Source organism: Camelina sativa, chromosome 20, assembly GCF_000633955.1.
Source record: "Camelina sativa cultivar DH55 chromosome 20, Cs, whole genome shotgun sequence".
In the NCBI taxonomy this organism is placed as follows: domain Eukaryota; kingdom Viridiplantae; phylum Streptophyta; class Magnoliopsida; order Brassicales; family Brassicaceae; genus Camelina; species Camelina sativa.
This window is the reverse complement of record NC_025704.1, coordinates 26,155,392-26,166,225: the sequence shown is the minus strand read 5'-3', so window position 1 is coordinate 26,166,225 and position 10,834 is coordinate 26,155,392. Positions and strand designations below refer to the sequence as shown.

Sequence of the window (10,834 nt, the reverse complement as noted above, 5' to 3'; positions counted from 1 at the left end):
TTTTTTTTTTTTTTTTTTTTTTGTCTTAATTACTAAAATTTTCTAGGTCTCGTTTTGTGTTTTGAGCAAAATTTGGGATTTTTGATCGAATGTATTTGATGGGCAGCCTAAATCAAGTTCGATTCCATGATTTGAAATTCGTAAAGGTTCATTGTTTGCATAATTGATTCATGTCCATGGCTTGTAGAAGATTTTTATCCCCTTTTGATTCTCGTTTAGACTATGTGGTTATGTTTTCATTAAAGCCATGTCACTATTGTTGACGAATCAGTCTCTTCCCCTTTGTGCCTTTCCGGGTATCTGTTTGAACTCTCAGTTCTTCGAGTTTTCTAATCGCTTGTAAGATTACACATTTTGTTATTCAACGCTGAAGTTCGAATGCAAGTATAAAAGATCATAGCTATTTACTTTTGTCTTATGATCTTTTTATTTGTATTCTATCTAGTGTCAAGTATTAGGCTTATTACAATTGTAAAGAGATGCCCCATTTTGGTTCTCTTCTTTTGTTAGGTTTGTCAGATGGTTATAAAGTGAAGCAGATTTTGCTTCTCTGCTTTACTAAACATTGTAAAGTGAAGCCATGACACTATTCATGAATCAGTATCTTCCCCTTTGTACTCTTCTGTCTGTGTATCTGTTGAAGTCTCTGTTGATTCCTGTTCTTAGAGTTTTCTAATTGCTTATAATATTACGTTGTTTAAAGCTACAGTAATACAGTTTTAATGCGATTATAAAGATCATAGCTTCGGTTTGCTGTGGAATCGATCTGGTTTTTTAAGGATATCTTTATTTGTGTCCTATCTAGTTTTGAGTTTCAGGTTTATTACTATTGTGAAGTGATACACATTTTGGTTCTCTGCTTTTGTTAGGTTAGGACAATTTTTGGTTTTAGAAGAGACTAATGGCTGGAGTACTAGCTGGGGAATGTTCTTACAGTGAGAGTGGAGTTTCATCACACTCAAGGAATTCTCATGAAAAGCAAGACAAGAAGGTTGACATGAGAGGTGAGGATGGTGTATGTAGCGGCTCAATCAGCAACTTAGCTCTTTATATCCCTCTTGATCTGACGATTGAGATTCTGAAGAGATTGCCGGCTAAATCTCTTAAAAGGTTCCAATGTGTATCCAAGGAATGGATATCCATCATCCAAAACCAAGTTTTCATCGATTCGTTCTGCTCAATGTCCCAGACTCGGTCACGGTTTCTAGTCGCTGTTCGTATTACTGAGAACCGTGTAATCCTCTTATCGACTTCACACAAAGAAACAAAGGTACCAACTACTTCTTTGGTTACCAATCTTCCAATGAAAATACGCAGTTGCCGGCAGAACCCTATTCGTTATACTTCTTTGCATACATATCCCGAAATGACACTGTCCGGTTTCCCTGTGGACCTTGTTCATTGCTCTTCCATCCATGGATTGTTCGGTTTGTCACATCCTTCAGATCCAGGTCGGTTCACGATATGTAACCCTAGCACTAGAGAAGTCATAACATTGCCGGATATCAAAGCTTCTAGTGGTACAAGAGAGCACATATATATGTTCTTGGGATATGATCCTGTTGGTAATGTATACAAAGCATTGTGTAGCACGTCTTGGCATGGCCAACCTTGTCAAGAGCACATGGTTTTAACAATTGGAGGAGGAAATCTTTCATGGAGAAGCATCAAAGGTAGAAAAATCCCGCGTTATACAGTTCTAACAAATGGAATATGCATTAATGGGATGGTGTATTACGGTGTGTCGACTACCTTGAGACAAGAGAAGAGATTTTTTATTTTTCGTTTTAACGTTAGAGGTGAGTGCATAGGTTCGATCAACACATATTGGCCGGTCATAAAACATGGATCATTGATCAACTTCAATGGGAGGGTAGCCGGGGTTAGGCCCTTACCACGTGCTCCTCCCGGTAGTTTTGATTTGTGGATTCTAGATGACTTTGACAAAAAACGCCACTGGTATAGGAAAGGACTAACTGTCCACCCTTTGTTGTTGCATTTGTCCGGGAATATTGAGTTAAAAATCTTAGGGGTGAACAAAAGCTACGAGGTCGTTATAGGTCCGCTAAAGTTTCCTCCCAAGCATGAGCCATTGTACATTTACTACTATAACAAAGGAGGCGTGAAGTTAATCAGAAGGGTTGAACTTAAAGGATTTGAAAAGTTTGGGTGCAATCATTCAAGTGAAGAGCAATGTGTATGTCAAGTCCTTTTCTCACCGGAACACTTTGAAAGTCTCCTGTCTTTATAGTCTGTTTTATTTTATTTTTATTGTATAAATTTATGAAGAATTGTGACAGAACTCAAGTTTGTGTTTCTTTTTAAGTTTTAACTACATTGTTTATTTTCAATCCCCTTTTCAACTTATCATTTTTTTTTTCTGTTTTGTTTGTAAATTAAAGGTGTTTCAGCTGATGATCCAATCAGTGCCGCAAAAATCAAATTTATCAATGTTATAACTAAAGTTAAGAAAATGCAATAAATTTGGAACCAAAGTAAAAAAAATCATGGCAAGTATTGAAAGGATACAAACAAGAATTGCAATGATTTTGTTTTTTTTTCAACCATACATTTAAATAAATTAAAAGGTAACCCCAAATTGGTTGCCCAAATTGGAGGAGAAGAGTTTACAAAAGAAATTTCAGATGCTAAAGATCGTGAAGAACGGGCCAGACAGTCTGCTCGCACATTAGTCGTCCTCGGAATCTTTGTCAGAGTAAAAGAGGGAAATGAAGCTCTGAGGTCTTGGAAGTCTTCTAGCAAATGTGAAAATGCTGGCCAATCGTCGGGTGTCTGGAGCATCGCCACCAACTCAGAGCTATCTGACTCAAAAATGGGACAGTCTATTCCCACCGCCCGAAGGGACTCCATAGCCCATAACAAGGCGTGAAACTCCGAATGTAGAGAAGAGGGACTACGTTGCAAACTGCAAGCTCCCATAAGAAATGTCCTATTATCATTATTACCATAACACCATCCAAGGCCTTCTAACGGATCCGAACCTTTCCAGGAACCGTCAACCTGGCAACGGGTCAAAGAATTTCTTTCCTCCATAGAAAACTGATGAGCTATGTAGTTCGCAGAACCAGACTTGGCCTCCTCCCAAAGTAGCTTATCAGTTAACGCCTGATTAATAATATCATTTGGCTCTGCCTCAGTCCCTTGAAAGACCTTCTTATTCCGATCTTTCCAAATAGTCCACAAAACCCAAGGCAACAAATAACCAATGCCAGGGCCCCCCGAATGAGAGAAGGTATTGGAATATAGGAAATCTAGATTTGAAAACACGGATCCAAAAGGGAAGCCAGTCAAGGACGACTGGACTGGAGATAATTCCCAAACCATACACGAACGTTCACACTCAAAAAGAGCATGATTGATAGTCTCTACCACAGAGCCACACCGTTGACACGTAACATCACACCGGATACCCCTATGAGCAATCCGTTCCTTCACAGGAAGGGACCCAGACGCCACCTGCCAGAAAAAATGTTGCACCTTTGAGGGAACCTCAAGTTTCCAAGCTTGTGCCCGCAAAACTGTGCACGTTGGCCCGTATTCGACAACCTTTTGTAATTCCCGAGCTAATTTGTAACCAGATCTCACTGAATACTTACCGGACTTAGAATAATGCCAAACCAGTCTATCCGGCCTCAAAGACTTACTGACCGCCATACTCCGTATGAGCGGAATATCCTCCGGATCCACAAACTTCTGAAGAGTAGGCAAATGCCAGTCCAATGTATGAGGATTAATAAGGTGGTAGACCCGCAGATTAGGAAGTAGAACTCTCCCCCGACCATTTGCTGGTCTTGGCTGATGATCCGGAATCCAAGGATCCCTCCATACCGAAATATCACGGCCCGATCCTACTACCCACCTTGCCCCTTGTTCCACTAATCCCTTAGTCGAAAAAATACTCCTCCACGCAAAGGATGGAGAGTAAGGTTTAGTCGCCATCAAAGGATGTTTTTTCCTAAAATATCTGCCGCGCATCACCCGAGCCATTAAAGAATTCGGGTAATGGATCAACCTCCAATACTGCTTTGCTAGCATTGCATCATTAAATTCTTCCAGGGCACGGAATCCCAAACCTCCATCGCATTTATCTAGACACATCTTGTCCCAAGCTATCCAATGCATACCTCTAGCTTTATCATTAGACTTCCACCAGAAATTTGATATAGCTCCCGTAAGTTTGGACGTTAATGCCTGTGGCAATTTGTAACATGACATAACATGAGTCGGAAGAGCTAACGCAACTGATTTGATCATAATTTCTTTACCCCTTTTGATAAATCTTCGCCGACCAGCCATTAACTCGCTCATCCAAGCGGTCATTCACATAACTAAAAACTTTAGTCCTTGAGCCCTGAATATTTTCAGGGATACCCAAGTAAGAACCCATACCACCCTCTCGGGAAATTCCAATAACTGTTTTTATCCGAGACCTAACATCCAGCGGAACTTTCTTACCGAACATAATGGATGATTTCTCTAAATTTACCTCTTGGCCCGACGCTTTTCCATAGTTATCTATAATATACATAACCACTCTGCATTCAGACTCCTCCGCCTTACAAAAGAAAAGACTATCATCCGCAAACAACAAATGCGAGATCAAAGGGCAATCCCGAGCAATCGATATTCCCGTAAGTCTCTTCTCCCGTTCAACCTTTTTAATATTAGCAATCAGAACCTCTGTACAAAAAATAAACAAATAGCGAGAAAGAGGGTCGCCTTGACGTAAACCCCTCTTTGGTAAAATGCAATGACTTTGTTTATTTTAAGAATATTCAAAATAAATATCAATTTAGTGTTTTTTTTAACAAATTCGGAACGTTCATACTATTACTTATTTAAACTAAATTCATAGTTGAATGTTATTATAATTAATAAATAATAAAATGCACATTATTAATGTATTATAATTGTCACATTTTAATTAAAAAAAATTAATCTTATTTTGTCTTGAGAAAAATTTCCTACCATCAAACCCATAGATAATAGTATATAAATTATTATATTAATATTTATTTTTACCTCTTGTTTTGTATTTCATAATATCTCATTATCCTTTTTATTATTATTATCGCATTAAAAAAATGTCAAGATTAATGAATTAAAAGAAGAAAAATAACAATTCTTTAATTTATTATTAGTTTTAATGTGAAAAAGGCAAAAAAGTGAATCTGGTCAGAACTCTTTTAGAGTACTTGAGATATCCCTTTTTTCTTCTTCTTCTTCTTTCTCTTTCGTTTTTCTCTCGCGAGACTCTCTAGGGTTAGGGTTTGTTCAATTTCACGCGTTATTCTTCTTCTTCTTCTTCTGCAATTCGCGACTTGAGAAGTTAATTTCGTTGCAGGGTAAGGTAAAGTATCCATCTTTTTTCTGTTTCCCTCGTTCGATTACTGTTTTGGATTCTCCTTGATTTCTCTATTCTCTCGATTTGTTTTTTTTTTTTGTCTTTCTTCTCCACCGTCAATTGAAAATTTCCAACCTTTCGGTTAATTCCTCTACAAACCCTTTGGATCTGTTTTTTCCGGTCCCAATTACTAATTTTCTAGGTCTCGTTTCGTGTTTTGAGCAAAATTTGGGATTTTTGATCGAATGTATCTGATGGTCAATGATATTTTTGCCTAATCAAGTTGTCCCGATAAGTTCGATTGCATGATTTGCAATTCGTAAAGGTTTCATCGTTTCCATGATTCATGTTCATAGCTTGTAGAAGTTTTTTTTATCCCCTTTTGACTCTCGTTAATACTATGTGGTTGTGTGTCACTATTGACGAATCAGTCTCTTCCCCTTTGTGGCCCTTCCGTGTATCTGTTTGAAATCTCAGTTGATTCCTCTTCTTGGAGTTTTCTAATTGCTTGTAAGATTTCACATTGTTATTCAAAAGCTGAAGTTCGAATACAAGTAGGAAGATCATAGCTATCTACTTTTGTTTTATGATCTTTTTATTTGTATCCTATCTAGTGTCGAGTATCAGGCTTATTACCCATTGTATAGAGATGCCCCGTTTTGGATCTTTGCTTTTGCTAGGTTGGGCAGACGGTTATAAAGTAATGCGAATTTTGCTTCTCTGCTTTACTAAAACATTGTAAAGTGGAGCCATGACACTATTCATAAATCAGTATCTCCTCTGTGTACCCTTCTGTGTATCTGTTGAAATCTCAGTTGATTCCTGTCCTTGAGTGTATCTGTCTTAAAGATGATAGCTTCGTTTCCTGGGGAATCAATTGATTTCTAGATTTGTGTCTTTTCTAGTGTTGAGTTTCAGGCTTATTTCTATTGTAAAGTGATGCACGTTTTGGTTCTCTGCTTTTGTTAGGTTGGGAGAGTTTTTGGTTTTAGAAGAGACTAATGGCTGGAGTACTAGCTGGGGAATGTTCTTACAGTGAGAGTGGAGTTTCATCACACTCTAGGAATTCTCATGAAAAGCAAGAAGAGGTTTCCCGCTGGTATTTTGGAAGGAAAGAAATAGAAGAGAATTCACCGTCAAGGTTGGATGGTATTGACTTAAAGAAGGAAACATACCTCCGCAAATCCTACTGTACGTTTTTGCAGGACTTGGGCATGAGATTGAAAGTGTAAGTTCTTTTTTAACCTCATCCTAGATTCCTTTATGTGCATTTTCCATTTAACTGCTTCATGCTGGCTTTGTCTTTCTTGACATGATCATTTGTCCAACCCGTCCCATCAACATTGTCTACTGATAATAGTTTCCCCTTTACATATACAGTAGGTTTTATATAATTGGAATTTGATTTGCTGCTGATGGTTTTAGGCATACCTTTGTACTGATATTAGTTCTAGCACCTTCCAACAGAAAGTTGTTGAAGTTTTGTTTATGTTATCTCAATGTTTCTTTCTTTGACATGATTACAAAAAAAGAGACAGTTATTAGTGGTGAAAAAATTACTGCCACACTGTCTGAATTTTACTTCCTGTCGTTGTAGTCATGGTTTTTGCATTTTTCAAAGCTTTCAGTTTTTTTTTTCTTATCTTGGAAAGTGGCTGATATAGTTTTCCAATCAGTCCCCAGGTTACAATAGCTACAGCGATAATCTTCTGTCATCGATTCTTCTTTCGCCAGTCACATGCAAAGAATGACAGAAGGGTGAGTTTATTGTTTTGCACCTGAACATGTTGAATGCTTAAATAAAATGACTTTTGTCTGTGTTGTAAAACCACTATGCTGTAGTCTGGCTAGCATAGAATTCAAGGTATTGAAATGTCGTGGCTCCTTGGTATTCTCTTATATATTGGCTCCATCTCCTTGCCATTTTTCTTGGTAGTTATAGATAGCTCACTAGTCTATTCTCACTGATAGTTTTACTGTCACTTTGGTAGAGATTTTTCTTTGATTTGTGATTGTTGGTACTGATTTATTTCTTCTAGAGTGGAAAAAGTACTTATCTTTACTGAGCTCTCTCTTTATGTTATTTCTACAGACCATTGCAACTGTATGCATGTTCCTTGCTGGAAAGGTTGAGGAAACTCCACGGCCCTTGAAAGACGTTATTTTTGTCTCCTATGAGATTATAAACAAGAAGGATCCTGGTGCTTCGCAGAAAATCAAGCAAAAGGTATTCCATCTTACTGCTGAACCTTCTCAAATCTCTTGCCTCCATTTAGCTAGTTATAGATGAATGTATCGTTCTTTCCCCATATACAGTATTCTGTTTTATTTGACATTGAGTTTTTAGTCCTGATTTTGCTTCGTTGTTTTGTAGAACCATGCTCCTTTAGTCCTGATTTATTTTCTGTTGGTCAGCATATCAAAAATGTATTTTGATGTATATCACTTTTGCAGGAAGTATATGAGCAACAAAAAGAGCTTATATTAAACGGAGAAAAAATAGTTCTTTCTACTCTAGGCTTTGACCTCAACGTTCATCATCCTTATAAACCCCTTGTAGAGGCAATAAAGAAATTTAAGGTTGCACAGAATGCTCTTGCCCAAGTTGCATGGAATTTTGTTAATGATGGGTACGTTCAAGTACTATTTCCTACTAAAGCTTCCAATAATTCTATGTGCCTTGTATTTTCGTCTTCATACAATGAAAGTGGCTTGCAGTCTACGGACATCGCTCTGCCTGCAATTTAAGCCTCACCATATTGCGGCTGGTGCAATATTTCTTGCGGCCAAGTTCCTTAAAGTGAAGTTACCATCAGATGGAGAGAAGGTCTGGTGGCAAGAATTTGATGTCACTCCCCGACAATTGGAGGGTATGTTACATGATGAAATTGATTTGAAAACTCTTGCTTCCTTGTTTGACTTCCATTCCCTTTTTGGATATGATTTCAAGATTGATCGTCTTTTGTATATCTCAGATGTTAGCAACCAAATGCTGGAGCTTTATGAGCAAAATCGTGTCCCTGCATCTCAAGGGAGCGAAGTCGAAAGTAGTGTAGGTGGAGGGTCAGCTCAGCGGCCAGGCTCCAGAAATGCAGTTTCCACCGATGAGCATGTTGGTTCTAGGCAAACATCAGTACGTTCAACCCATGAACATTCAAATTCTGATAATCCTGGGAGTTCATCGAAAGGAGTACTGAATCAGAACAATGATAATGGGGTTGGTGAGGCAGTCAATGTCAGTGTCGATAACAAAGAGGAGATAGAGAGAGAAACAAAAGAAAGCAGCCTACATTCTGAAAGTCATCCAGCCGCCCATAAGGACAGTGCGAGAGAAGCCCCCCATAACTCTAGACCTTTAGTTCAGGGACCTGGGAAAGACAAGTCAGAAAGAGAGGGTGGAGAGCTTCAAGATGATGGTGCTGTTCATAAATCTAGAAATGTCGAAGCTGGTGATGTCCCAATCAGCCAATCGCCAAAAGACTTGAAATTGCTTCGAGATAAGGTGAAGGCTAAACGAGAGAAAGCTAAGAAGTTGCTAGGTGAAAGGACAAGGAAAAAGGATTTGATGGATGAGGATGATTTGATTGAAAGAGAACTGGAAGATGTGGAACTAGCTGTTGAGGATGAAAAGACGAAGGAAAGGAAAGTACAGAGCAGACCAAAGGTCGAGAACTCTGATACCATGGGCACAGAACATGGTGAGATTTTAGATGTTAAAGGAGAAGTCAAACATACAGAGGAAGGCGAAATGGTAAACGATGTGTCCCCGATGATGCATAGCAGAAAGAGAAAAATGGGAAGCCCTCCTGAAAAGCAGACAGAAGGAAAGAGACGCCACAATAGTGAGAATGGTGAAGAAGGCCACAACAAGACGAGCAGAGGTAGTAGTCACCATGGTGATAGAGAGCACAGAAGACACTCACAAGAGAATAACCATTCATAAGAGAGGTAATGATTATTAAAACTGCTACTCTTTATATTCCATCTTGTGGTCTTTTTAAAGACCTTTGGCACTTTGATGCCCAACCATGTGAACTTGACTTCTACATGGGTCGGTTCAGTCGTTGGAACCAATGCTCAGTGTATTTTATGTTGATTATATATATGTGTGGCATTTTTGCACTATCCAACGGCTTGAACAAGGACTCATCATCCGAAAAGGATATTGAGAAGCGTAATTAGGTTTTCCTTTAAATAACTACTCCGTGCTAGGGAACTTATAAGTATGCATTAATCACCTGCTTTTATTTTCTGTCTAATCTAAATCCGGGCAACGGTTTGATTCTTCTAGGCAGCTTCATACTTCCATCTTTTTGTTGTGTGCGCAAATTTCGTAGTTTACTTTGCTTCCATTTTCTCATTGGGAAAGAAGTTTCCTCTACTATGGTAAGATTAGAGTCAGGTCACAGGAAGTATAGATTGTGGTTAAGTCAGCCTGATACTTGATAACTTCTTTTGTTACAGTAATTGTTCAACTAAGTTTTACTTCTATGTGGCTTCTCCAGAATTTTGTTATTACAATGTCTGTCTAAAGCTATATACGATGTAAAAGAGACTCCTTTGTACGGTATGAAGTGAATTATGTACTTGAAATCTGTAAGATTTTCTTTATTTTTTTTTATTCGTTTTCGAATGAGTCATGTTCTTATGTGCCCACAATTATACCATCTCAGAAGTAACATTGAATTGAAAAAGAGGACAAAGCGAGAGGAATAAATGTGTAAGTTGTGAAGAAACATAATTCGATCAAACAATCCAAAAGGGGCGAGAAGAAGAGATAAGAAACCATTACCACAAAAAAAAAAAAAGTTGAAATCTTTACGTAGGGACCGAAAATTAAAAATTTTACAGTATCTAGAGAGAGAAAAGTCTAAAAGCTCGGTACTTTACTTTATGGTGTAAGAGCATAAATGATCATTATCAATGGAGACGCTTTTGGTATGAATCAGCAGAACGTAGTAGCCATGGAAATTGCTTCTTGTTCGATTCTTAAACTTTCTTGTACCACAAAGACTTCTCTTTTCAATCGTTACCTGAGCGAGCGATCCTCACACGACACTGGAAGACGCAATTTCTTGTCTTTTTCCAATTTCCCAGGAAAACCCCAAATTCTCGGAACATGCTTGCGATTGCAGAGATTCTCTTCGGTTTGCTTATCAGCGAGCCGAGAAGACGTAAACCCATCTGAAGAATTCGCCGTTATACTTGAAGTTGATGGGTAAGTAAGTTCCGATTATGAAAAAAGCTTCCAACTTTCTGATGAGATTGTTATGGGGTTTGAAGCAAGTTCTTGGTTTTGGTTCAGTGATGGTTAACTTTTGATTCTTTTGTTTGGTTCTGTTTGTTTTCAGGGTTATGATTGATACATGGTCCAGTAATCGCCAAGCTTTCAATGTAGGTGCGTCTTAAAATCACCCAGTTCTTTTAGAGGAATTTTACAAAGTGAATAACCTACGAGCTTTGTGCTCA

General features: G+C 38.3%; 3 protein-coding genes and 1 long non-coding RNA gene across 7 annotated transcripts in view; 3 read left to right on the top strand and 1 right to left on the bottom strand.

Annotated features, from left to right (window-relative positions):
• LOC104771720 (F-box protein At1g30790-like) overlaps positions 1-2,365 on the top strand; it is a 2,700-nt gene extending 335 nt beyond the window's left edge. For both annotated transcript variants that reach the window (XM_010496297.1, XM_010496296.1), the window contains exon 2: positions 870-2,365. In XM_010496297.1, the coding sequence (XP_010494599.1) occupies positions 902-2,251 (1,350 nt within the window). In that variant the 5' untranslated portion in view covers positions 870-901 and the 3' untranslated portion in view covers positions 2,252-2,365. The remainder of the gene's footprint in view (positions 1-869) is intronic.
• The window catches only part of LOC104771722, a 6,431-nt gene extending 105 nt beyond the window's left edge, over positions 1-6,326 (bottom strand). The window contains exon 1 of the long non-coding RNA XR_764910.2: positions 5,501-6,326. This is a non-coding gene — a long non-coding RNA (uncharacterized LOC104771722). The remainder of the gene's footprint in view (positions 1-5,500) is intronic.
• On the top strand, positions 5,236-9,563 carry LOC104771723 (cyclin-T1-5). Of its 3 annotated transcripts, none has more exons than XM_010496299.2 (7): positions 5,236-5,366; positions 6,335-6,593; positions 7,042-7,123; positions 7,458-7,592; positions 7,820-7,995; positions 8,084-8,235; positions 8,341-9,563. In XM_010496299.2, exons 2-7 carry the CDS (start codon positions 6,367-6,369, stop codon positions 9,306-9,308), a joined length of 1,740 nt encoding a protein of 579 aa, XP_010494601.1. In that variant the 5' UTR covers positions 5,236-5,366; positions 6,335-6,366; the 3' UTR covers positions 9,309-9,563. The 3 variants fall into 3 exon arrangements, with proteins under 3 accessions (XP_010494601.1, XP_010494600.1, XP_010494603.1); XM_010496298.2 differs by having other exon boundaries at positions 5,236-5,371; XM_010496301.2 differs by lacking the exons at positions 5,236-5,366; positions 7,042-7,123 and having other exon boundaries at positions 6,506-6,593.
• The window catches only part of LOC104771719 (haloacid dehalogenase-like hydrolase domain-containing protein At3g48420), a 3,315-nt gene continuing 2,675 nt past the window's right edge, over positions 10,195-10,834 (top strand). Inside the window, exons 1-2 of the mRNA XM_010496295.2 lie at positions 10,195-10,583; positions 10,717-10,763. Coding sequence (XP_010494597.1) covers positions 10,276-10,583; positions 10,717-10,763 — 355 coding nt within the window. The 5' untranslated portion in view covers positions 10,195-10,275. The remainder of the gene's footprint in view (positions 10,584-10,716; positions 10,764-10,834) is intronic.